The sequence below is a fragment of the Macrosteles quadrilineatus genome, unplaced genomic scaffold (assembly GCF_028750875.1).
Source record: "Macrosteles quadrilineatus isolate MER2022 unplaced genomic scaffold, UCM_ALF_1.0 Scaffold_1__1_contigs__length_201487025, whole genome shotgun sequence".
Lineage (NCBI taxonomy): Eukaryota > Metazoa > Arthropoda > Insecta > Hemiptera > Cicadellidae > Macrosteles > Macrosteles quadrilineatus.
Genome location: NW_026542594.1, coordinates 197,471,738 through 197,499,078, shown reverse-complemented (window position 1 = coordinate 197,499,078; position 27,341 = coordinate 197,471,738). Strand labels below are relative to the sequence as shown.

Here is a 27,341-nt window from a genome sequence, read left to right as displayed (position 1 = left end):
TCACTTTACAGCGAACCCGGGTTTCTCTTCACTGGGTGTGGATAAGGAATTTTCCAATTCACATTCTTTAGTTTTAGTTTTCTATGTAAATAAATGTGGCAACACCGCAATCTTATAATGCCATTATAGATTTGACATGTTTCCCGTTTCAGCCAGCATTATTTTATAATAAATAAACTTAATTATTGTAAGCATCTGCATTTCTGGTTTTAAAATTTAAATTAGTCGGTCGGTACATGGTCTATTCTTTATACAAGGGAACTGTAAAATCAGGCATTGTGTTTGAAATGTTATTTTGAAACAATATAGGGTAATATCCATTTGAAGTGGTGGAACGACATTTCCCTGACGAAGTTTAGCTTTAGCTTCAAATTAGTTTGGGTTTCTTGCACCAAGATTCATCAACTTTTACTATTCCAAAATGAATTAGAGAAAATAATTCGAATTCCCACTCTGTATTGAGGTTTACATTTTATTAATAAAAGGAAAAGACTGATTGATCTACCTCATGAACCTGTTATTTCAACGATATATCTGGGCCCGATGACACTGACATAAGTTAACTACAGTAAATCGATTTCGATTTATCTCGCCATCCAAAACAAAGCACATTCATATGAATGCCAAAAATCAGCTTTCTATAAATTACGTTATAAGTTTAAGAAAGAATAGAATAGGGAACAAATAATAAAGTATCACATTTATGGGTATCTTGAAGCAGGTTCTCCAATTAGTTTTTATTTGTCCCTTCTAATCCCTTCTGTGTAAGCCTGGTATTGGCAACACTGAATCCTGTTTGAAATACTATACTCACATATTTGTCTTGCAGATTGTTTTTACTTCATTTGATTGCATGTTTATGAGCTTTTTATGTAAACATAATTGTTTTTAGTTAACTTGAGGCCAGTGTAGTTGGCTAAAATTCCCGTTATTACTAATTACAATTAATTTATTATATCGCGCCATTGGAGTGACGTCATTACTTTCCAGCCATTTTATTCATCTTGTCCCTCGACCCTCCTGTTGGTTGTGGGATGGATGACGATCGGCGCACACGCGCGTTGTCTTATGACGTGAAATAGGCGATCAGCCTTACAGTTTTTAGAGCAATTCTTATTTTTTAAATTGCGACAGAGAACTGTGTAATCGTAATTAGTGAAAACTTTTACAAGTTGGTCGTATTGTTTGGATCAGTTTTTATTGAGGTGTCTTTGTTTTCGTTGATTATTAACGTTGAGAAACACAAATATTTTACCTGATCACAGCTCGACTGGCCGCAGGGAGGGGATTGAGGTATTGTGAATCAGCAGTCGACAAGAGCAATATTCCCAGATTTCACGGTCGTTGAAGGTGTGTACCTTTAAAATATGCTTGAAAATATTATACAAATATTTTTTCTTTATATTTCAACCTTCGGTATTTGTTTTGTTCACGTTTGTTGAGTGAAAATCGACTTTCTAAAGAATAATAAAATTCACCTTCACAGGTTTTGTTTTACAGCAAGTTTTACAATGTAGTTTGGTGTTCAGTAAGTAATTGAAGATCATTAAATTATTATAAAATATCTATACTAATTCTCAAATACAATTCCTAGAATTATTACTAGTCTGTTGATTTGCTTTCTTTACTGAATTGTTATACATTTCATTTTTAGACGAGGTCAAGTTTAACTAGGTTTGAAGTTCTACCATTTCCTCTCCTTTTTAAAAATTCAAAATTAAGTTGTCTAGTGTAAAGGTTAAGTTTTGATTATTGTACTCACCCTAGTTGCAAAAATGTGCATATTTCAATCTAATTAAGATACACCTAAAATAACTTAATATTGTTTTTATCTAATGTTGATGATGTAATCTAATGCAACTAATTGTTTTTTCATGTGGGGAAATTAGGCCTCAGTAGGCTATTAAGATTTGGGTTTTTCTGCTGCCAACCTTAGCCTTGTATATAGGTTATATTCTGCCAAAGAGATTTTAAATGCCTCAATATGTATTTACTATAAACTATAAGATTTGTTAGGCTAATTAAATCTATTTATTGAGCTGATGTGTTTGCCTACTTAATTGGACTATTTAATTTTATAATACAATGAATGATTAATGTTGATGTGATACGAACAAATCAATCTTGCTTATGATGAAAACTGTTACCTACCAAACTGGCTCTTGTATAGAGCTTAATTTAGTTAATACCTGATTACATTAACATACTTAGAGTATTAAGTTTTTGGTATCAATTAAGTTATAGGCCTAAGCTTATTTTAGCATTCTGCAAAAAAAGTTTCTCGTATCTAATGGTTTCAAGTTGATTTAAGAAATTTTGATAACTTATTTATTTTTCAACTGTTTGTAAGAAATCTTATCTGAATCACTGTCTACCTTTTTTGAGCTGGTTGACATGAAATTAAGTTAACTTATGTCTAATTCATATAAGCCTAAGTATTTTGGCTTGGTTAATGTGTAACTTGGTTCAAGTTAGTAAACTCGCTCAGAGAGTGATCTTGCCTCACACACACACTAAGGAAAATACGTCCAGTAGGTCAGTTTAATAAGCTGTACTTTTCTTTTAAAATTTAAGTATTGGGTAAGCATAAGTTACGATTTGTTAGGATAAGATTCTCTGTTCTTTTATAATTCACCTTTAAACTGTGCCAAGGTCACAGTCTACTCCCATCTGTTGTACTTAATAGGCCTAAAAGTGACCGTATAATTTATTTAAACTCAGACTAAATTGTGTTTGGGTTCTGCATTGACTCAATAAAAACATAACCTAACCTTGCTTTTTAAAGATAGATTTTGTATGTCATGTTTTAACTATTTAAATACACAGTTTTAAACAATAAATTATTAGTTAGGCCTAGAGTAGAGTGAGGGAGTATACTATTTCTGTCCTACATTAATGAATAAGTGGCTAGCCTAACGTATTTATCTCAAATCATACCCCCTCCTGTAACCATCTTGATTCACTGGTATTCTCAAGAAACGCAAGAAAATTAACACTTACGGTAGATGATCGATAATTGAATAACTTAAACATTTTTTTTCGAGAACTAGAAAAGTTATCCTGTGGTTTATTTATTTATTAACACCGGCATACACCATTTTACAATGATGTGCTACAAATAGCCAACAGATGTAGGCTACAGAAATTGAATAGCTGTCAATTACAGAGACAACTTAAAAACAAAGAATTAACAATAAATAAATAGGTATATGAACAGGCAATAGAATATTAACTAATAATGAAAGAATAATATCATTCAACAACAATAAAATTTATCTGCCGTAGCACGCCGAACCACTCCTAAGGTGGCAGAGAGGGAGGCTGACTAGTGACTGATTTGCCAATCTTGTTCCCACAGCACATAATTCGGGGAATGGGTTCATAATTATCAACATTATTTTTGTTGTTGATCGCCCACAACAATGTAGGTTACCTTGACCTAACTAGGCAACTTAGGTAGGATTGTGTGCTAGGATGAATACAACCCAGCATTTGACAAATATAATTTTATACTGAATTTAACTTAGAATTATTTTTCTCCATACCAAATATTTTTCTGAATCAAACCATCAGCCTTTGTATTTGAAGGCGAGTGATATAGCATTACCATTCAGCTACAGGTACCCTTGGGGTTTTCATATTATTTGACTCCTTCATTAAAAAATTACTCAAAGGATTGAAAATAAATAGGTTATAGCCTATTACTTACTGTTGTCGGTCCTTTTAATAGTTCCCTGTTACCTTCATTAGTTTAAAAGCCTAAGTGCTCTTATTTAATCACTTGTAATGTCTATTAAATGTACCATCTGCGTAAATGCTTACTTTGTTTGTGCTCTATATGTATATGGTTATTTTAGGACGTAGACAAAATGTTCAACAAAGAATATGATGAGTGATTACTGATTGGATAACAAGGCAATAAAACTATAGTACTGTAGTTGGAAATAATTAGGCCTATATGGATTTACAGTAATAAAGGGAAGTTTTTTTTTTTGAGTACCGGTACCCAGGATTAGTTTCCAGATTTCTTAAGTAGCCTATATTTTTAAAACATCTAAAAGTAGCATAAAAAAACCACTGACTTTTCTCTAGATTGAACCAGTGACTTTCTGATAACTATGAGAGCGGTAAAACCTCTTAGCCACCCAGCTCACTCAATTCCAACACCCAACGTACATTCATACATGCAGCTTAAAATGCATACAATTATTGTGTCTTTGTCTTAAACAATTAAGTTAGGCCAACAGTAATGAAATAAAGATCTCTTTACAGATAGGTCATCATGAATGTTCAGGAAGGGGTGCAAGCCCCTCCCCCTAACTCCACTCCTATATCCTCGGCTGGTACAAATGTCCAACGCCTCATGCCAGTATTGTACGTCAACCAGTCCAATGTACGGCCCGTCTCGCCTTCCAGTCAACCACCCAATCCTGGAGCTTCAGTTACCTCAGGCACAACCATTCTCACAGCCATGCCTCAGGTAAGACGTGTGACTTAATCTTGTTTTCTGTTTTTATCAGTGTCTAGGATAGGAGTATTTTATTTTGAGTGTCCACATCTTTCAGATTTTTCTTTGCTTTGCAGAAGATTAAACTTCTTTACTTAAGTTATAGAATCCACAAACTGTAAGTGTTAAATATTTCTGAATCGTAGGAATAAATAAAAATGTGGAGTCTACAGTGTAGGCCTAACGGTAAGTTTTTTTTTTTATTTAATAAAAACCAGATAGTTTTCGGATAAAAGTAGGACTAGGCTAATGATGAACAAGCAATGGCAGTCAGTTTTTAATGCCTATTATTGTTTACAATCATTGCACCCTTGAAACAAGCATCCCTCAATTTGAACTCAATGTTTTGGTAATAAAACACCTCTCTATAGGTCTGTGACAGAAGAGTTAACATTGACGCATTTACAAACTAAATATCTGTAGTTTGCTCACTACTTAATCTAGATGTAGACCATCAAGTAAAATATTTTTATAGAGGTCGTCGACGCTCATTTCAGCTTCCGTTTTTCTTTCTAACTTGGCCTAAGGCCTGAACATGGAGAGAGGGCGTAAAGCAAGGGTAGAGCCATACAATGCAACATTTAACTGATAAAGTAGAAGTTGTGACACCAGAACGTGAACCAAAGACTTCACTGTCTACCACTGATTGAACCACCATCTCACTATAAACAATATATAAGTTGTATGATATGAACTGATGAAGTATGTTAGGTTGGTATGTTGGTAATGCGATAATGTAATGTTTCAGATCCAGCTGGCAGGAGGAGGAAACCCTCAATTGATACATTCCTCCCCAAACAATAACACTTACACAACACACACGGCACATTACATCCCTGTCAGACAAGTGTACCAACAAGGTAAACCGATAGCTACCAAGGACGTTGCCAAGAAAGTGTTTGTCACTTCTATAAACTCTGGACCAAATAACAAATCCAACCAAGTCAACTTGATTTTACCCAACAACCAGAACACAAACACGGGAAACAAATCACCAATCACGAGTTTGATTCTTCCTCAAATCGGATCAATGTCGAATAAAACTCCAATCACCGGAATGATTCTCCCGAATAATAATTCCGGTGGAAACTCTAACAAGCCTATGGCGAGTTTACTACTCCCAGCAAACACGAAGTACCCGAATATTGCTCCAAATAAAAAGGTACCTATTCCGAACATCATTATACCACAGCAAAACATCAACAAACAGACAAGTGTACCAAATATTATCCGGCAATCAAATAATCCGACTAACAAAAATGTTGCTGTCGGAATTTTTTCTTCCCAAACAAATTCTAGTCCTCAAATGACAAGTCTGCTACTTACCCCGAATAACAACGCTAACAAACAGCCACCTACGTCGGTAGGGCTCATCTTGCCAACAAGTGGTGCGTCACACGGAATCATTATGCCGCAAGCTACGTCAGGTCAAACGCACGGAATTATAGTTCCACAGTCCTCTGGAGGAATAATTGTGTCACAATCCACGTCTGGACAGACCCACAGTATCATCGTGCCGCAGTCGTCCAGTGGTATTATGGTTTCACAGAACTCGGTTGCGCAGAATCTAGTTTCTCAGATCATCACCCCAAGTGCAGCTTCTGTGTCTCAGTCGTCTAACACTGCTATGACCAGTTTACTCATCTCAAACCCTTCAAGGTAAACTACTTTAAGTACTTTTAAACTTTGTAGTCCAAGCACGTATCACATTTAAAATTTAATAGGTTATTTAATTCATTTAAACTCATTCCTTATAATTTAAGGATAGAGGCTATAACTTAACCTATAGACCTAGTTTAAAACCTTGATCATAATCGCATCTGCCATCTTTAATTTAAATCCCCAACTAAGATAGATTGCTCACATGCCACTTTTTATCTTTTTCACCAATATTTTCTCACAACTAAATCTTATAAATAAAAATTTATTATTAGTATTATGTTGGCACAAACAACTGAATGAGTAATATTGATCATTTGATTGTTTAATTCAATATATCGTTTGGTTAGTTAGGTTAGGTTAACCTTACCTAACTAACCAAACGATATATTGAATAATCGATATTTTCATTTGGTTGTCTGTGCCAACAGATATGAAGTGTACCCGTAATTTTTTGTGACAAGTTAGAAAAACTATACATAACATAATTTCCCACTGTTTTATAATAATGAAGCTACATGAACAATATGTATAAAAAAAGAGAAAAAAACATGACTGATACAAAAACAAAACAATAATATTTAGCAAATAAGTTAATGTGCAAAAGTGTGGAATCAGTTTTCCCCCTTCAGTAAGTTAAAACAGTTAGTTAGTTTCAGTTAGTTTATATTGTTTTACTATTTACTTAAATAATTTGGTTTTAACATTTTTAAATTAAAGCTAGGAGCTAGGGTTACTTTACTGTTTGTGTGCATTATAGGCATAAAGTGTTAGTACAGGTAATGTTTTTGTTCTGTAATATCAGTTGCATTTTAATATTTATTCATACAAAGGCATTCAAACCTTGATTATTTCTTAATTAGAAAAATAGATACCTATGTTTTAAAAACCAACAGGATGGTTAATTATTAGTGGAACAATATATTTTTACATTAAGTGTATAATTTATAGGTTATTTTGTAATAGCAGTCCCCTATAATCACATTTGATTATCCATTATTGCCTAAGCTCGAAGAATTCAGGTCATATCCATGGTAGACTGAATGGTTGACTTTGTTTTTTGCAACATTGCAAAACAATTGATTCAACTGAGAGATAAGCAGCTACTGAGAGCCTTACTAGTGAATCACATCATTGGTCTAATACTTATGTTTACCTTTCTTGTCAGAATTAATATTTATCCAGTTGTCCATGGAAAACATGTCAGTTAACTGGTTAGTGCTTATGAATTTAGTATAGGCCTAATAATAATAAAATTGCAATTAACATATTTTATCATTAAACATTGTGCCTTATTATATGTAGGCCTAGTGTAAACTGTTTTATTTTAAACACAGCCTGCAAATTTAATCTAGATTTTTTATCTAGAAAGGGGAAACTATCTGCCTACTTAGTTTCTCTACCGGTAATGTGTTGAAATTATCTACTGTATAGTGTATATACCTATTTATCTATGTAAAATATTTCATAATGTTATTTGCATAAATTAGGAAGCAGGATTTTACGATGGAAGTAACTTCTTGAAATTAGCAAATGAAAAATTGCCCTGTTTAAATACTATCATTGGCATGGATTCTGAAGCCTATATCAATAGAAAAGACAATCCTTTTTTTCTTATAGTACAGTAGGTTATAAATTGGTCATTAATATTTTGCGGAAGAAAGCAAAAACTTCAGAAATAGATTTGAATATAATAATTTTAACGAATCCTATGAAATGTAAGAGTTTCATTAGCTTGGAAAGTTATTTAGATTTTTCATTGTCTTGAAAGCTTCTCTAAACTGTTCACGGAGATATAACTAACTTTGCCAATGTTAGCGGCTATACTGCTACCTTCGCCAATGTTTGTTGTATCAATGCCAGATTCTCATCCACTGTTCAGACAATGAAAATTTTGCCAACATTTGAGATGTTACTAAATTTGCCACTGTTCTTGGAGATGCTACCTTTGTCGCATTTGCCTAACTTGGTTCTAGGAAATTTCAGGCAATACCCGTGTAACATTCACAGCGACATCATTAGCCTTGTAGACATTTGAGAAATCAAGACTAGAATTTTTTTAATGTTCTTGTTATTTCTGCTAATATTGCCAACAGCACATCGGTATCGCTAATTTAGGTTCCTGTCAATATTGCTTGCTCCTTTGATGTTCAAGGCGACGCTATGAGCTTTTGGATGACATGCCAGCTTCGAGGACATTCACAGTGGCAAAGTGTTGTACTAATGTTTACAAAAAAATAAATAACATTTGAACTTTTGTTCGGAATAGGCAGATTTTAGGAATACTATTTGTATTTGTAGGCTACTTTATGTTCAGTGGCAGGATTAGCAGCAGCCATAATCCACCAGGACTGTATGCACCGTTATGCTCTCTGATGTAATCTTACTACACGTTGCAGTAGTGGCAACATTGTAGACTATTTATTTTGCAGTAGTGGCAACATTGTAGACTATTTATTTTGCAGTGGTGGTAGCAGTGTAGGCTCTAGTCTGCTGATCTCCCAGAACCCAGGTGCTTCTCCGGGCATCAACAATTCCAAGTCCAGTATTATGGTCCCTGTGCCCGTGGGACCCAACAAATCCGTTCTGCAACCCGTCTCTTACACTGCCGGCAAGAAGAGTTTGGACTCTAAACTCAGTAAGTTACTAAACCTCTTGCATGACGTTGGACATACCATAATTCGAGGAACTATGATCGATATTTTCCACACAAATAAAAATTTAGGAACAACTGATAGCTAGTGTTCCAGCAACCAACTAAAAATCGGTTTAAAGGTAACAATTTAAGTTCATATACGTAGTTTTGTTGTGCTATTTTTTTTGCTGTAGCCTACAATTTCACCAAATTTCCTCAAAATTAAAAATTTACGAAGCTATATTTGAAGATAACTGACATTTAAAGGCCAACTGTATTGAAACTCTTAAGTCCACAATGTGCTCTTTCTATGAATAATAAAATGTCCTAAATCAAATTAAAGACTGAAGAATGAGTTTTACCAAGACACTTATGAATCGGACATATTTTAGACATCAACAGTTTGTTAAATAATTAAGAATAAGCCTTGCTAATTTATTTATGTAAAATGTCCTGCTGTTCAAAGTTAGGCAAGGTAAAACTTTGATAACAACACCCTAGATAACAAGTCACCCTTGACAAGGGTCATTTTCAAATCCCCTTGAAATTATTTTACCCCTAATCATATGTTATTGCAAACCTCGATAAGAAGTCAACCTTGGTAACAACTCTTTTTTAATCCATCTGAGTCTCTTGTAATCAGGTTCTAATGTATGCAAACATTCTCGGAGGCATCAGACTCAAATGCTAACCTAATTAACAGTATTTGCAGCCAGAGAGAATAAGCAGTCTTTGTTGGTCAAGACGGCCGGGGAGAGTTTGCCGAGCCTACCTCCCCTGCAGCCAATCACAACTAAGTCCATCCTCGCAAAGACTCCCAACGGAGTCACTGTGCCAGATTCAATCATCATGACTCCTATCTGTGAAAATGAGCTGCCCAAGGTACCGTAAGATTTGTATTCTTTGTGACAAAATACAGCAGAACTTCTATTAACTTTAACTTATCATTGACAGGACCAGGACCAAGATTACATAATATCAAACCATGGTCTTTAGAAATGATCGTGTTCTTGTACTAGTGAAATTACTGACCAATGTTATAACAACACGTTTTGAATTACAGCTTACCCCAAAAATATATTGATGCAACGCATCCGAAATTTCATTCGGTATTTTTCCCTAATAACGACACAGTATTGGTCTCAAAATTACCGAGATTCAGCCTTCCACCTTGGTACCGTCAAAGCCTAGTTAAAGATAACAGAATTGGCAGATAGTATAAATTCAATGATAAATGTTTTATGGTAGCCTATTATGTGATTTGGATGATGAAAAGCCATAAAATTGAATGCTAAAATCCTATATCTTTACAAATTATTGGAGAACGATTAGATTAGTTTTTTTAGCGGTGTACAGTATTTACAACACAAATGGGGAGCGAGCTAGTCTAGTAGATAGAGCGCGGGACTCCGGTTCCTGGGGTCCTGGGTTCAAATCCTGCCAAACCACCAATGGATTTTATCTAAGTGATAACGCCGTAACCCCCAGGTTTAGCCTGAAGTAATGTGGAAAACAATTCCAGGCTTGAGCCTAGCGTCCTAGGACAAAAAAAAGTATTTACAAGACAAACTAATCCAATAACAATGAAGAACAAATTTTTTCATGCAATTCAAGTATAATATTTAAACAATATGATCCAACTCTTAAACTACTTAAACTCTTGGGAAGCGAGCTGGCGTAGTGGTTAGAGCGCTGGGCCTTCAGTCCCTGAGGTCCCGGGTTCAATCCACACCAAGTCACCAATGGATTTTATCTAAGTGATAATGCCGCAACCCCTAGGTCTAGCCTGAAGTAATGTGAAAAACAATCCCAGGCTCGTGCCTATAGCGTCCTTAGGAAAAAAAAGAACTTAAACTACGGATATTTTGTACTAAACATTTACAGTACATTCCAATGTTTCCATTTTGATTTCAGAGGCATGAAAAAATATCTGACGAGATGATAATCGAACGTACTTCAAGCACTGAGGACAAGGGAACTGGGACAAGTATGACCATACAGAGAATTGACGAGAGGAGTTGGTCGGAAGAAGAGAAGAAGAAGTCAGATATGAGCGTGACAGTTACTCCCTTTACTCCTAGGCGAGCGAGCGAGAAAGAAGATGAAGGCCAAGATTACGACATCACCGTCAGCTGTCTAGGTCCTGTCTCAGTGGAGCCAGAAGAGAAGAAAACGGAGAAGAAACAAATGGACGACGAGGTGAAGATAGAATTGTTGAAACCAGAACGTCAGAAACTGCCTCCACCCAGGTATCAGAAGCCAGAGGACCTTAACCCAATGGAGGTGCTGGAATGGGACCATCAAGGAGTGGGAAAACTGCCGGGAAGTAACATCAAGGTATGTCACAAAAAATATTTATAAATACAATGGGATTTGTGTGAATTGCAAATGTTTCAAATCCAAAATTGTTTATTCACACTCACTTTAGTACATGTACATTAGTGATTTGATTAACTTGGCAATAAGTTTTTATTTTAATAAACTTTGTTAACTGTATTATGCCTATGGTTTTCCTTAGGCCTATTTAACAAATTTGATTAGGTTTGCTGCCAGAGGGAAGGAAAAAATATTTTTTAGTGAAATATTAACAGGTTACTTAGAAGTAAATAAATTGTCGTAATCCTACAGCCTTATTTATGCAGTATTAGACAGCACATCATTTTCATAGAATGTTGTCTATTGTCTATTGTCAGCACCTGATTTTTTAAACTCTTGTTTCTTCTCACATTATTTTGTCAGTTCCAAGTTAACTAAGACTAAAACATTTACTTTGCTAAGAACACCGGTTAATTTTACCGAATACAATAAGTTTTGTTTTTGCAGTTTCGCATTAATGAGTTTGGACTGGAGTTGGTGGACAAGGACAGCAACAAAGATGAGTCATCGTCAAACACTCCAGTCTCTAGTCGACGCAACTCGGATGACAAACCTGCCAACTCAGGTAGATACCCGGCTAATCTAGTGAACATGTATTGCTTTGACAAAGGCACAGATATGTAAAGATTTAATCATGCAATTATTGTATTAACATTTTTGTCTATTGTTGTTAATTTTTTGCCTTATTTATTAGAGGTTTACAAAAATATCTTTAGTATGGTGGGTGACTTGTACAAATAAATTAAGTTACCTGTTCGTCGGTGATCTTACTGCTGTCGATGGTGACCGGTTTAGACAACAAAAACATAAAAACCCGGGAGGACATTACTAGACAGTTTTAAATATTTATACAATGATGTTTTTTTTTTTAGAAAAGAGGTTGGCGGCCTCTTTTAACCTTGCATTTGCCGGTCCACATAGTCTAAGCGCCCGTGCGTGGATCGTTGACAGCAAAGCAAGGAGTGAGCCGGTACAGTACAAAGGTGAACTGTACTGATAAAATGTTATCGGCAGTGACCAGGATCCGAACCCACGACATCGCTGCCTTGGGCCCGAAGTCCGCGACGCTACCGACTGAGCCACCGACTCACCAAATGTTTTGTCATACAAATGTCCTTCCATGTTTTTTTTTTCGTGTTTACGTGTTCACCGACAACCTCAACTTGAGTGAAATGTCATTTGAAAAAGCCTGACTGATGAGATTTCAATCTCGAAACCAGTCTCCATAGACGATAGAGCATCATTAACAAACAGGTAACTTAACACGTTGACTGCGCGTGAAAGTCGGCGTCGCCAGCGCTCCCAGGTGGCGCGCGCCGACTTAAGTCGGCACCAGACCAACAGAAATATATTGAGTCAGTGTGAGCTTAGCCTCAGACGGAGACGTTATAATCGTTGCCAGCCTGCCAGCTTAGAATGCGAGCTTTACTTTGGTGTAGGTTGGTACTAAAATTTCCCGTAAAATCCTGTCTGGCAATGCTTTTGTCCCGGTTTCGGGGATTTTTTCTCTTCAACCCACATTACAAAGACACTGGATACGGATCCATGCAGTGCTGCTACCTTTGGGTGTTTCAGTGAACTACATCCACTCTCGGGGTAACGCAGCACAGTCACCACTGCTCTTTTGTGATTCGTCAGACTGAAATATTTGAATGCCAATTGCGTTCGCTGATTCGGTTGCGCGCCGGGGCTTCGCCCGCCACTGGGGAGCGCCTGTAAAGTCGGCGCGCGCAGTCAACGTGTTAAACCATATAATTTTACAAGTGATCCTGGGCCAGATAACACTACAAAACAGACAGCTACAACACCAAGTTCTTGATTCTTTAGTTTTTTATTTAGACAATGATTTAAATTGATTTATTTCTGTCACGTGTAAAAGTCTTTTTTTTAACACAAGATTGTTTTTATGAGTACGACAATTATTTTAAATTTAATTGAGGAAATTTATTTAGATATATATCATATATCCTCTTTGTTTCGGATATTTTTTGGCAAATGCATCAAAGAAACCTTGTTGTCTCCTATTCCCCCTTAGTTCTTCTTCTTCCATTATCTGCCAAATTACTTTTAATTTCTCCTCGTCCTCTTTACCTCATCTATCTACATTCTTCTAATTCCTCTGTCTTTGCATTCTTCCCTCTATTAACTCCGTTCTCCTAAGCATTCTCATTTTTGAATTCTCACTTATTCACACAGTCTTGATTTACTACCATCTGAAACTGTCTTTAAATTCTCTCTTCTGATATTATTTATGTATTATTTAAATATTTTTTCACAGATCTAAATGTCAAAGAGACTCTTGGAGAAGGGGTGGACAAGATTTACTGCTGCGAAGGGTGCGGTTGCTACGGACTCTACACAGAATTTCTGCTGGATACTCGCTTCTGTAGCGTGGCATGCAAGAAGTTTGTCCTCTCTAAGAAGGAGGAGAAGAAAAGGCGACGGGAAGATAAGGTAATTGCAGTAACTTAGCTTCATCATGTTCAATAGGACCAGGTTTAAATAGTGCCAAGCACCAATGGGGAATTTGTTTTGAACTAATGATCTTTTGCGTGAATTACTAGGGCATACTACATTAAAATCGTATGATGGAATTCACTGCTATGTTGACTAATTCCAATGTTTCTAAATTAGAATAAAATCGCTGTTACCACCAGCTGTTACACATTCTACTCTATGCCAATGAATGCTAGGCATGAATATTGGACAATCCATTGAAGACAAAAATTTCAGTATAAGTTTTTTTTTCTGTGACTTGTGAAATAGTTTGATAAAGGAATAAATAAAACACTATTATTATTTTGATTTGTAGGCTACTACATTTGTTGAAACTTTTTACTTTAAATTTTCCATGCTATTGAGATTGAGAAGTATATATAAGTTTGTATGAAATTAGGCCTACTTTTTTCATACACTGTATTTTTACAGTGTTAACATTACTTACAGTGCTTGATTTACAGGGGAACGGAGTTCCGGTAGTTACCACTCTTTCGGGAAGATAAAAATTGGCATAAATAGGTACAGATCACATTAAAGAGGTTACAGTTCCAGCACCTCAATTTTTACAAATCGAACACTGATTTATGGTTCTCTATATGCAGGTAGCTGTCCAAACGATCCGAATGAACATGAGCTTAAGGGTGCCTACTGTAGCTAAAGTATTCCCTAGATAAAGATTGAAAAGATAATTTTGACTAGAGCCTAGTATGAAATACAGGGAATATAAAAATGGTTTATTTTACCTTTTTGCGTCGAACGATCCGTGTGTAGTTAGTACAACTACAGCTGTTTCATACCACTAGGGTACATCATCAGGTTGTTGGCAGAACGTTAGATAAAACAGCATTCATTAATAGATGAACTTGTCGAAATAAATATGTCTATATACACATAATACACGAAAAACATTTAAAAAACACGAATTTACGAACTTGGCCAAGTAACGAACACACGAGACAGGCGCCGATGGATGTTGCGTCATGACTGCTGTCGTGTGTCCAAGCATCAGCTGTTACCCCTCCCCCCCAACTCCTTTATCAGGACCAGTTTTGTTTTGGTTTAAATGAATGGCAGTATTGTAGATGATATTAGATCTGAATGAAATTTGTTCGTTCAATATATGGTCAGGGTGTTCTTTGGATGCCTTGTATATTTCGAACTCCTCTATTGTGTCCATGTATCTGCCTTTAGTACATAAATGCATAATTTCTAGATTACTATGTATGTCCGTGTAGTTGTGGTTTGCGTTAATTATGTGGTTGGCGAATGCTGATTTCGAGTTCTTTTTGGGTAGGTGTTCTTTAAACCTAGTAGCGAAAGAGCGAGCAGTTTGGCCGATGTAAAAGCTCGGGCAATCGTTACATGTCATTTTGTAAATACCTGTGCTGTTTACTTTATCAGAATGTGTTTTATTTTTTTCTTTAAGCATAGTAGATAATTTGTTAGATGTTTTGTATGCAACGTGTACATCGTTCTTTGCCATTTCTTTTCTCAAGGTGTTATTGAGTACTACTCCAAATTCAGCACATACATACTTTTTGTTTCTGGGTTCTAGAATCTCTTTTGTTTTATTTTTCTGTTTTCTGATAAGTTTATCAATGAGAGAGCTTTCATATCCATTGGCAACGGCAATGTGCTTCAAAATGTTTATTTCATTGTTGTAGTTTTCTGTGGTAAGGGGTATGGATAATAGTCTGTGAACGAAACTATTGTAAGCAGCTGTCTTGTGGTTGAAAGGATGGTGTGATGACGAATGGATGGTCTGGTCAGTTGTTGTTGGTTTTCTGTAGATTTTGAATTCCATGATGTGATCAGTTCTTGTTATTGTTACGTCTAAGAAATTAATTGATTTGTTAGCTTCGGTTTCGAGGGTGAATTTTAGTTTATGGTGGACATTGTTCAAATAATTTCCAAGTATCTTTATCTGCCTTTCATTACCATTGAATAAGATTAATGTGTCATCCACATATCGGCTGTAGTGAACTATTTTATCTTTTTGTTTGTTGGAATCTGACCATAGAAATTTATTTTCTATATTGTTTAGAAACAGTTCTGAAAGGACGCTTGAAAGTGGAGAGCCCATAGCTAAACCTTCGTTTTGTGTGTAGTATTTATTTTCAAACGTGAAATAGTTTTGTTTGAGGACTATTTTAGTGAGATTAACTAACTCATTTTTAGCCTCGGTTGATAAGGAGGAGTTTTTATCTAGATTAGATTCAAGTATGTCGATGGTTTCATCAATGGGTACGTTTGTGAATAAATTCACTACGTCAAATGAGGCTAAAGTATAAGAACCCTTTAGTTTAATTTTACAGAGTTGGTTTACTACATCAACTGTGTTCTTAACACTATGGTCGTTATCTAAGGCGGTCTCTTTCCTAATTATTTTGTCAAGTTTTTGAGCAATTTTATAGGCTGGTGAGGGTCTGAAATTTACTAGTGGTCTGATGGGCGTGTCAGGTTTGTGGATCTTCGGTAGTCCTCTAAGGATGGGAGCCTGGGGTTTAGGCCAACCTGATGATGTACCCTAGTGGTATGAAACAGCTGTAGTTGTACTAACTACACACGGATCGTTCGACGCAAAAAGGTAAAATAAACCATTTTTATATTGCAATTTACGATCCAGAGGCTAACCCATCATGAAATACAGGGGTTTTTATAGTTTTTATCTATGCAAAATATATCTGTAAATGCCATAAAATTATAAATCACATAAAGGAATAATCTGTAGTCTGGTTTACAGCTGAAGGAGCTACAGTTGCGGCGGAAAAGGAGAAAAATAAAAATACTAGCCCAACGAGCAAGACGAGGCAGCATCGATAAGAAAGCCAAAGATAGCGAGGATAAAGTAAGTTCCCTTTCATCTCTTTGTTCCAAGGTTTATCAAAAATGTATATATATATTAAATAAATTCATTTCAAGAGATTTAATCTTGGATCATTTTACTAAATAGCCATTTACATTTTATCTTCCACTTATAATATTAGAAAATAACTCTGACGCAGAAAACCTGCAGACTGAGCAAATTTCCATGCCTGATTGGATTTTCACTCAAATATATCATTAAATTCGTCAGATCTATTCCATATTTGAATAACAAAAAATTTAATGAGTACTTTGCTGCTGCACGGTAAAATAATGTGTGTTTTTTTTATGAATATTGATGAATTATGAAATAAAGAAATTTGCCAGATTTGTTAAAAATATATCTATGAAGCAAAATACAACAGTTTACTTATCCTCCATAAAGATAATCTAGGGATTTTCACTTTACATTTTTTTATTTTTTTCCATGACTATTAAGAGTATAACAATGCTTCCTTCCAAATACCAAATTATTTGTTCTTTTGAAGCCCTACAATATTGTATGTAAATAAACCGTGAACTATTATGTTTGGATGGTCAAAAATTAGAAATAACCTAATTTTTTATTCTATAAAATTCCTTATAAAACCCCATTCTCATGGCCCATCATGCAAACCCGTTCCAATAAATCTAGGCTTAGAGATTTGTACCAAATTTCATCAAAATAGGATGACTTTTACTCATGTTGTAAAATATTGTAAAAGACACGCATACATATAAATTGGAATAGATGGTGTTTTTGGTCTCTAGAAACATCGTGTCAAGGTCCCACCATGAGACTTGCGGTAATAGCTTGTTCCCTATGTAGGAAATTCTCTCAATAAAAATCCAAATTTGTCTCCATCAATGCAACACACTGACGTAACTCATTGTTAATCAGAACGAGGGTGATGATGAAAACTCCAAGTGGGGTTCGGAGGTGACCGAGGTTCGCAAAAGGAAAAAATCCAACGTCAGCAAAGAAGATACGAGGACCGACCCTTCAGTGGCCAGTGAGACGGAAGAGAGTGAAATCGTCTCTCAATCTCCTACCCAGAGTGAAGACGACGGCTCGGACAAAACAGTAAGTGGCTGCAAAGAAACAAAAAGGTTAATTATCGTACCTTTGCTTAGTTATAACTATTATTAACCAAAAATAAGGTTGCTTTTGTGCTTCAAGGTTGTTATACATAACTTCAATTAATAATCTTGGGACACAAGTACAAAATAAATTTCCAATTAACAGAATTTAACGTTGCCAACAAGGATAATTTTATAAGAGAAAAACTTTGTAAGCAAAAGAAGCGATTCTAGATCAATGTGAATTGAAGATAAATTATTTACGAATATACCTTTTATGGCATAGCACAGACTAAAATTTAAAAATTTGAACCGAATCCTTTAAGCAGAAAAAGTTAGTTAGATTGCAGTAAATTTTTGTGTATACCAAAGTTGACAGTTTTAAAATAAACGTTACTGTCTTCAATTAGGCTAAAACTTGATTATTTTCTCCTTATAATCAGCTAATCTTAGTCAGGAACACGGCTATCGTGTTAATTCTACACTAACCATTAATGGTCATCCCAAACTACATGACATTTTTGTCAATCAACCAATCAATTATAACTGTAAAATTTTAAGGCTATTTTCAGTGGCCAATAGACCTTTCTTTACATAACCTCATTCTCAAACATTACCGTATTACAGCAGAACTTGGACGGAGGGTGGACAAGTGCTACGGGCGAGTTCATATGGTCTGTTTACCTTCAAAAGTGCTGTAACAAGAGCAAAGCCGCTTCTGCCAAGCTCTTCAGAGACCAGTTACCCTTCGGCCGGAACGGTTTCAAGCAAGGCATGAAACTGGAAGGCATCGATCCTGAACACCAAGCAATCATTTCTGTGTTGACCGTCGCCCAAGTCGTAGGTTTGTGTCTCAGTTTTTAACTCTACTGTACTTCTGTTTAAAAATTAAGTAGGTGATGTACCAAAAAAGTTACATATAAGTTGATGGCAGTAAAAGTGGCTGAACCTCACAATTCTTTCCTGTACCTTTTTGTAGGAAAATTAGTGACTATCACCGGAAGACCGAGAATTCACTATGAGTCTCTTGCATTGTTTTTTTTTTTTTTTCCATAAAGGATGGAAGAAATTTTTAGTAAAATAAATATTATTGGGGATAACTGGTTTACTAGAATGGAAAACTGTAGTATTAGTATTACTGTAATATTCTACTGTCATACATTTTTACCTTTATTATTAAATCAAGCAAGTTAGTAGCATGCTCATAGTATGTCATTCTCTATTCCCCGTTTCACTAATCCAAACAATTTTTACCTCAGTTTTCTTTCTTTTTCAACTTTTTGTATTGTAGAAAATTACGTTTAGTATTGCTGTAGTGGTTAGAGTGAAAACCCTAAATTGTATATTTGATTACTTTGTGAAGGGTATTCCTGATTTCAATTACTTTTTTAATCAGGACACAGGATACGGCTGCACTTTGATGGATACCCGGATTGCCACGACTTCTGGACCAACTCATACTCTCCGGACATTTTCCCCCCGGGTTGGTGCGAACGTAACCAACACATGCTGCACCCTCCCAGAGGCTACACCTCGGACAACTTCAGTTGGAACAACTACCTCAAGCAGTGCCGGGCCCAGCCAGCGCCCAAGTCACTCTTTCCTCGGTCAAATGCGGTGAGGCTACAAAACATTGACCACAGAGAAGTAAGGTACAGAGGAAACATTCAATGGTACACAGTGGTGTCTAGCACTAGTTTCTGGTGTCTAGGGCAAAGTCCAACACCGCTCTCGCCCTCATGTACTACAATGCTCACGGTGGAGGAAGACGCAGCAAAATAAATTTCTGCTCGGGCTCTTCCTTGCTCACAGATATATTTCCGGCACCACATACTAGAGCTGAAAGTGTGCAGTCGTTCCAAAAGCAAGTTTCCTCTTTAACTTACTTCTGTGTGCATTGACTTGTTCAGATCAGAGAGAAAAGAGGTTATTGAGTAAACTTCTTCACACAGTAAAAAATTGTTATCTTTAGGGTAGCCAAGTAGCTGATGTTGAAGTCGGAATCTTTGTGGATTGTAAAGACACCAGTGTGGCTTTAGTTGGGGTCAATGTGGATTTCATCAGGGCCAAAGTGGATTCAGTGATAGCCGTTGTGAACTTGGTCTGTTCCTTGTCGGAAGCAATGCTTTAAAAAAGTGAACACCTCTGGAAATTGTTGTATTGTCTCCCTTAAATTAAGTATACTACTAATTTTAAAGGGGTACTATCACTTGCCATATTTATTCAATAAATTGGGTATAGTAAATGTATTCCCTATAACGAGCAGTTGTAGTTATATTTTATTACAAAATAATAACTTGCTTCCATCTTACAGGCACTCTGTCCGAGCCAGTTCCGAGTGGGGATGAAGCTAGAGGCAGTTGACCGCAAGAACTCCTCCCTCATTTGTGTCGCTAGTGTGGCCAGCCTGATTGACAACCGATTGCTGATCCACTTCGACAGCTGGGGCGATGTTTACGACTACTGGACGGACCCTAGTTCCCCCTACATCCACCCGGTCGGTTGGTGTGAAGAAAACGGCCATGACCTTACTCCTCCCAATAGTGAGTCTACTTTTTGGACATTTATGAATTAAAATCTTGTTCACAGTTAGTTCTTGTTATATGTGTTGTATAATTTACACGAGCATTGCTGGTTTTGTGGTTAGAGCTTAGCTCTTGTGTCTTTGAGGCTCAAGGTCGAATCCTGCTACTCACCAATTACTTTTACCTATTTTGGTGGTTTGAGACCTTTTAGTGTACCTTCATTTATTTAGACAAAATTGGGTTTCGCCACACTACACTAATTTAATGACTTTTCACGCATGAAATTAGTCTGGAAAACAGCTGTTTGCCACCTGCATAATCAAATGTGGTTTCATTATGTTCTGCTGTACTGTACAACAAGACACCAGCTGATTATAATTGGCAATAAGTCAACCAATCAATAAAAGAAACTGTAACCTCTCATGAGAAGTTTTGAGTAGTGAGCGATTAAGTCCTTTAGTCGGTGGGAATATATAACGGACTTTTAAATTTTTTTACTGTTTGGTTAGCTTAGAGTAGTATGCAAAAAATATCGTAGATCACTCGTCCAAAATGTGTTTACCGAATTCGTATGGTAATTATAACTCGACTTTGCCTTGCTCGGGAACCATACTCATACGGTAAACACCTATTTACCGTACTAGTAACGTACTATAATATTGTTGGGCATACCACATGATGACCCGATAATTCTGACTTTACCGTATAAGAAAAGATAACATTCAGTTGTAAAAATATTTATTAAAAAAAATTATCAAGAATTTTTTGTTTCAGCCTACAAAAACCCCGCTACGTTTTCATGGGACCAGTATCTGAAAGAGACCAAGTCTGTGGCCGCACCAGCTAGAGCTTTCAAGCCGAGACCACCAAACGCTTTTAAAATAGGGATGAAACTGGAGGTAAATAATTACTTTGTTTTATCATTTTCAAGTCTAATTTTTTAACACTTAAACATGCAAATATTTCTCCTTGGTAAACAGAAATTGGGACTTTGGGTGTTGTAGATTTACTTAGTTGTATTAGTTTTTTCTAGTGCTAGGTACTATGTATTTAACTTACATAGTTTTACTTCAATTTTTTTAGTGTCGCAGATTATCTCTTCCTCAAACAAGAGAAAATCCATACATATGTTATTATTTGGATTTTAGATACAACCGTTGTTAATGGGACTAAATCTGTTCATTAGGCTATTGACAAGCGATCTCCTACAGTCCTGAGGCCCGCTACAATAGTGGAGGTGATGGAATACCAGATCAAGATCACCTTTGACGGTTACCCGGAAGAGTTTGGGTATTGGGTAGACGATGACTGTCCTGACATTCACCCGGTCGGGTGGGCCAACAAGACCGGGCACCCGTTAAAACCTCCTCCTCTTGGTAAGTGGTAAAGTTAGCTAAGAAATTGTATTGGTGATAAGTGTATAATTATTTGGTCATCATTCTAATTTAACCGAAAAATAAACATCATCGCCTCCATAGATGATTACTTTGTTAACATTTAATAGTTGCCCTTGTTGTTTCTATTGATCAAATTAATTTATTCAAATTATTATTCATGCATTAAATATATATTTCCTGGGTAAACCCCTACAGAAAATTGCCGGTTCTGAGTGAAATCACTATGTTATCTATTAAGTTTTGGACAGAGTTTGAGTACAATAAAAACTGTCACAGTGGGGGAAGACCCTGTGCGATAAGAATTTCTGCTCGGGGTCTTCTTTTTTCGTTACAAGTATTATTTCCGCTGAAAGCGCATAGACGTCCTATAAGCAACTTTCCTCTGTACCGTACTTCTCTGGGCCTAACTGTAATCCAGAGGCTAGATGAAGAAAACACTGTCGATCCTGATAGAACTTGTTTGTTCCAGCCTCAGCTGTTAAGAGCGAGTGCGGCACCAAGGGGTGTACAGGAGACGGCAGCATTAAGGGAGGTTTCCTCACCAGGCACGCCACTGCGGCACTGTGTCCTTACTCTTCGCAGAACCTCAACAGAGAAAATGTACCTGACAGATTCTGTGTCAATCCTGACTTCTACGAGGTTCCTGAACCAATAATCAATAAGAATAAAGCCAACAGGTAATTTCGCTAAATTTTTCGCTCACAATGACTTTTCAATAGCTAGCTAGTTCGCTACTTTTACAGCACTATTAGCGGAAATACTGCTTTGATCAAGTCCAAAGGGCTAATAGGTATTAGGTCATATATCCAAGTTTTATCACGGTTTTTTATCAGGGTGTCCACATTCTGGAAAGTCAGGGATAGTCATGGAAAAAATGCTGGTCATTGAAAGTCATGGAAATTCCCAATGATGGATGGATTTAAGGGGACTTTTCAATGCTCTAGTCGGCCCTAACCCCGACTATTGTAGCATTTTTCAGGATTTTTCACTAATGTATGACAATTTGATTTATTACAGTTGCATTAGTTTAGGAATTTTGAGTGTGTATTAGTTCATTGTTGTACCTATTGTACTCCATTATCATCTGTTATTAAATATTTCTGATTTTTAAAAAATAACTTGGATAGGCAGTATTATTCTGGTGTGTATGATATGTTATAATTTTCGAGTTAAGTTTGTGAGTCATGAAAATCAATGGTAAATGGTCATGGAAATTAATGACAAATTTTCTGTGGACACCCTGTTTATACACTCGACCTCAATCGTTTTGACCACAAATTACTGAACATGTCCAGGAGGTTTGTGTTAATGCATTTCTTATATCAATCACTGTAGGGTATTTTAAGACTTGTTATAAAGGCAGTTCCTATATCAATTAACGCTGTGCATTAGAAAATTCATGGGGTTTTGAATTCAAGAGAAAAATAACTCTTGAAATAAATGGGGCTCTTGCTTTTGGGAGTTGTGTTCTTTTGTCAAGGCTGAGGGCCTAGTTTTTATTTCTCTTTGTAGTAAAAATTAAACTGAATTACTAGATTTTCAATTGTTGTCAGTGTTAGTTAGCTTAGATATAAGTGCGATTTGATATCTGATCTTATACATAATGAATTAAACCAAAGGTTAACGGTCAAAATATAAATTTTACTTGGGAAGATAAATCAAATTTAATTTTTCTGATGAACACATTATTGCCAGTGTTCCCTAAAATTACACTTAATTTATCAAACATAAATTACAATTGAGCAATAGCAGTTCAACTTGAACAATTGTCTTGTTTGCAGCATTAAACAAGAAACAGAAGATTCTAGTTCAGAGACAAGAGTGAAAACAAGGCTTTCGTCGTCTTCGTCATCGTTGAAAGATGAGTTAAAAGAAGAACCTGCAGATAAAATGGAAGTTGAAGGAAAAACAGAAGAGAGAGTTGAACGACGAGGTCGGAAAAGGTACTGTATCCGTTTGAGAACTGTTTGCCAATATGATTCTACTAAATTTCTTAACCAGCTGAGTACTATTCTCAAATGATGAATATAATTTAAACGATGCATTATGAATTCCTGGATGTAAGGGCCATGTAATACATTATTTTATAAATAGTTTTTACACATTACTTCAGAAAAATCTATCTCAATTTTACAAAAGTTGTAAAAATCAGTACTTTAGACATGATGTGTGAACAAATATTATATGATATTTTCAAGTTTAATAAATAATTGAACAATTCCATTTCAAAACCTCTTCATGGCTTTTGCCTTTTATTATCCTAAATGAACAGTGAAATATTCCAAATGTTTAATTAAAATCCCTAGATACAGATAAATTGTATTTGATAGGGATATTTTTATTACACTATTAAATTTATGGTTTAATTTAACTTTGACCTCTTTAAAACCATTAGTTTATCATTTACAATATTTGACTTTTGCATCCTGCAATTTGGTTAACTTTGGTTGTAGCTCTGGAGTTTCAATTATATACTGTGAGGGATAGCCGGGATACATAACTTGTATAACAATTGATTGACGAGTGTCTGGTTACAGGAAGCAGCCAGAGCCCGAGAGTGTATCGGAACAGTTAGACCGTCTAAGGCGAGAGCTGGTACAGACAGTATTGGACCCTGGCTACAAACCCTCCCCTGACGAACAAGAAATGTGGGTCAAACACGTCGCCACGCTGGGTCAAAGGGTACGCATTTAAACCTCCCAAACACCAAAATACAAGTCCAATTTGATTACACTTACAAATGTTTATAACTTAAAAACGTTTACTTTTCCACCAGAGTGCTAATTTAAACTGATTGGTACCTTGATTGGATTACAAAATTGTGCTGATGAGCCAGAAATGCAGTAAAATTACAGAAAAAAATACAAACAATGTTTTTTATGAATTTAAATGGTCACTTATTCCTCCTGAGATCACAAAAAAACAACACGATTCAATAATCGCAACAGTGTGATCATTTCCTTTTGCTTACGGCAACATTCAGCAAATTGTCTTCCACAATCGCAGGAATATTTGTCGTTACCAACTGTAATTGTGGCAACATCCGTCATCATCTTCCACTATTGACGTTCTTCTTATTAGCCTATACTTTAACTGAAAAAATAAATCTTTCCAAGAGAACACTATTAGTCAATGTACACTCAGCCATAGGTTGTTGGCGATTATGCCAATTTTTCTGGTTCCATGCCAAATTTATGCACTTTTTCCTGGCTATCCAAATACACATACGATTTCCAGATTACCGATCGGCTGGTCACCATGGTTATTATTATTCAGAACACATGGCTTTGTTTTTTAATTGAATTGCAGTAATCTTTTCTAAAAGGTGGTACGGATTAGTGAGACTCTAGTGCATTTGCATGTAAGCCTAACTACTTAGTTAAGGCCTAATTAGTAGGTTTATTTTATAAAGTATTTTTTAAATCTGTACAATGAAATGCTATATATAACAACTTGTCTATTTTCAAAAAGGTTAAAATTATTTTTCAGGTGAGGATTTGTCAATGGTATTGTGATGTTTTAGTTGAAAAGTTGATCAATAACAACTTGTTTTTGCAGGTGAGTGCAACTGGGGGAGACCCGAGAGCTTGGAACCACAAACAAGTTGCAGCTTTTGTCAACTCCGTCATCCCCAGCCGAGCCAAACTGTTTCTCGACCAGGTCAGTCGATAAGAGTGAAGTTTTTGTAATGATCCGGCTTGAAAGTATTGCTGGGTAGCTAAGTAGTTATAGTGCTCGCCTAATAATCAAAAGGTTGCCGAATCCTGAGAAAAGTCAATAGCTTTTTGATTGTTTGAAACTGAATCCAGCTGGTACGGATCAATTGACTGAAATTAATAATCCTGGCTATTAAAACAGCTGATCTTTGTCGGTAACAAAGCTAAACAGATCATCCCACTCTATTCTACACTCATCTTTCACTCATATTGGGGTAAAAATACTCACCTAGGTTGCGTCCCCATCTTAATTGATAATAATAGATAAAAAAATTAAATTAATTAAATAATGTGTTGGAAGACTATTGGGTAGTGCTAGACATTTTGTAAACAATCTGATGGCAAAATAGTCCCGTTGATCGTCCAATCTTTATTGTGAGCCTAGCTATTTCTGCATTTAGGGTTACCTTATTGAGGCAGAGAGTTGGTAAAGAATGAAAGAAAACAAGTTTTTACAATAGAACCCCACTAATCCGACCTTGGCTAATCAGACTCCTCGCTTATTCCTACGGTGCCTATCGGTGACAATGTTATCGCAGTAATATCGTGACTATTTGCACCCGCAATCGCAATAAAAATCTTGTTTGTCCCCTTCAATCACGGAAACATTTTTTGTCATCCTCCACGATCGTGGCAAAATATTAAGCTTATTATATTAAGCAAGATATATTTATATTAAGCTGATTTGAAATTTTTTAATTTTGACAAAAACTTGTTTCCTCCTTTTTTTACTTAGGTACTTATTGAACATTAATAAAAGGCTCTTCTATCAACCTCCTTCCGCTTAAGCCACAAGGAGGTTAAGGTTTCCTCGCCAATTGAATTAAAGTCGTCAACAATCAGTACTTTATTTCAAGATTTGCGTTACCTGTTGAATCAATTGATTCTTGTGTTTAAAATAACTGAATGAGTAACTAATAATCAACCAGTTACACACCTGGTGTTTAGACTTGTCCAAGTTTTTTTTATTGTAAATACATAAATGTTTTGAACATGTTTCGTGTCATTTGTCATCAAAGTATTAAGTACAAATGCGGGCGACCTCATTCACGGATGAGAAAACTGTTTTTTAACGTTCCAACCTGAAGATTATGCTCTTAGTGGCACGAAACAGCTGTAGTTATTTCATTTATAACACAAAGATCAATTGACACAACAGGTAATCTAAACCTTTTGAATCTTGCAATATTTTGATCCAGAGGCTAACCCATCATGAAAGTACTTATTTGCACACACATTGTAAATTTTTCCCGATCATTCTTTTGTTAAAATGGAAAAATTACACTTATTTAAAGGGTGATATTTTTGCAGGAAGTCGATGGAGAGGCATTTTTGATGATGACACAAGCAGACCTAACCAAAGTACTTGGCTTGAAGCTCGGACCAGCTTTGAAAATCTACAACTGTATTATTCTTTTAAGACAAAAAGTTTCAAGTTTATGAGATTTTATGTGCAATGACGTACATAGTTTGTAAAACAGATCCTTATACCTATTTGGAAAAATCATTTACAAATGCTTTTTGGAATGATTTTTAAAGAAAATATACCATTTTTGTAAATATCTTATTACATCTTTTTTATACCACATAGATTTGTTAAGTTTCCCAAGTTTATTTTGTCAGGGACTGAGTTTACAACTTATCAAAAGACTTTTTGAAGTAGGTAAGTTTATTTTTTGTATTAACAATCTGACTTTTGTATATATATAAATAGTTAAGTAATTGTTACTTATTTTTGTTTGTGTCGTAATGTTTACAATGTTTAGTTTATAAGCATTTTGTGTAATAAAAGTACTTAAAATAATTATGATTTGTTATTGAACCTTTGTTATTCCAAAATTTTATGCAGTTAAGGAACAAACAGATCTTCAAGCAAATTCAATGATGATCTGTTGATTTTATTTTGTTCTATTTTCCTTTTTGCAGTAAAAAGTTTCCAAAGTTGGTTTTCTGAGTAGTTTTAGTGCACACCTAAACACAGTTGACGCCAAAAACCATTAATCGACTGGCCATTAAATAATAATAAAGAAAAGAACAGATTTTTTTGTTCTGGGAAGAAGTTTAAATTGGACAGAAAGGGGTGGAAAGTTATGAAACATTAAA

The 27,341-nt window shown here is 35.7% G+C and overlaps 1 protein-coding gene across 5 annotated transcripts; it reads left to right on the top strand.

The window, feature by feature from the left end:
• Positions 1 to 1,088: 1,088 nt before the first annotated feature.
• Positions 1,089 to 27,030, top strand: LOC128993808 (lethal(3)malignant brain tumor-like protein 3). Of its 5 annotated transcripts, none has more exons than XM_054417856.1 (20): positions 1,089 to 1,350; positions 4,273 to 4,480; positions 5,256 to 6,166; positions 8,632 to 8,804; positions 9,514 to 9,683; positions 10,716 to 11,138; positions 11,625 to 11,742; positions 13,456 to 13,631; positions 16,408 to 16,524; positions 17,422 to 17,604; positions 18,228 to 18,444; positions 18,997 to 19,217; positions 19,915 to 20,143; positions 20,900 to 21,024; positions 21,312 to 21,501; positions 21,992 to 22,199; positions 23,304 to 23,465; positions 24,060 to 24,204; positions 25,081 to 25,182; positions 26,550 to 27,030. In XM_054417856.1, exons 2-20 carry the CDS (start codon positions 4,283 to 4,285, stop codon positions 26,679 to 26,681), a joined length of 4,200 nt encoding a protein of 1,399 aa, XP_054273831.1. In that variant the 5' UTR covers positions 1,089 to 1,350; positions 4,273 to 4,282; the 3' UTR covers positions 26,682 to 27,030. The 5 variants fall into 5 exon arrangements, with proteins under 5 accessions (XP_054273831.1, XP_054273821.1, XP_054273803.1 ...); XM_054417846.1 differs by having other exon boundaries at positions 9,505 to 9,683; positions 18,231 to 18,444; XM_054417828.1 differs by having other exon boundaries at positions 9,505 to 9,683.
• Positions 27,031 to 27,341: the final 311 nt, after the last annotated feature.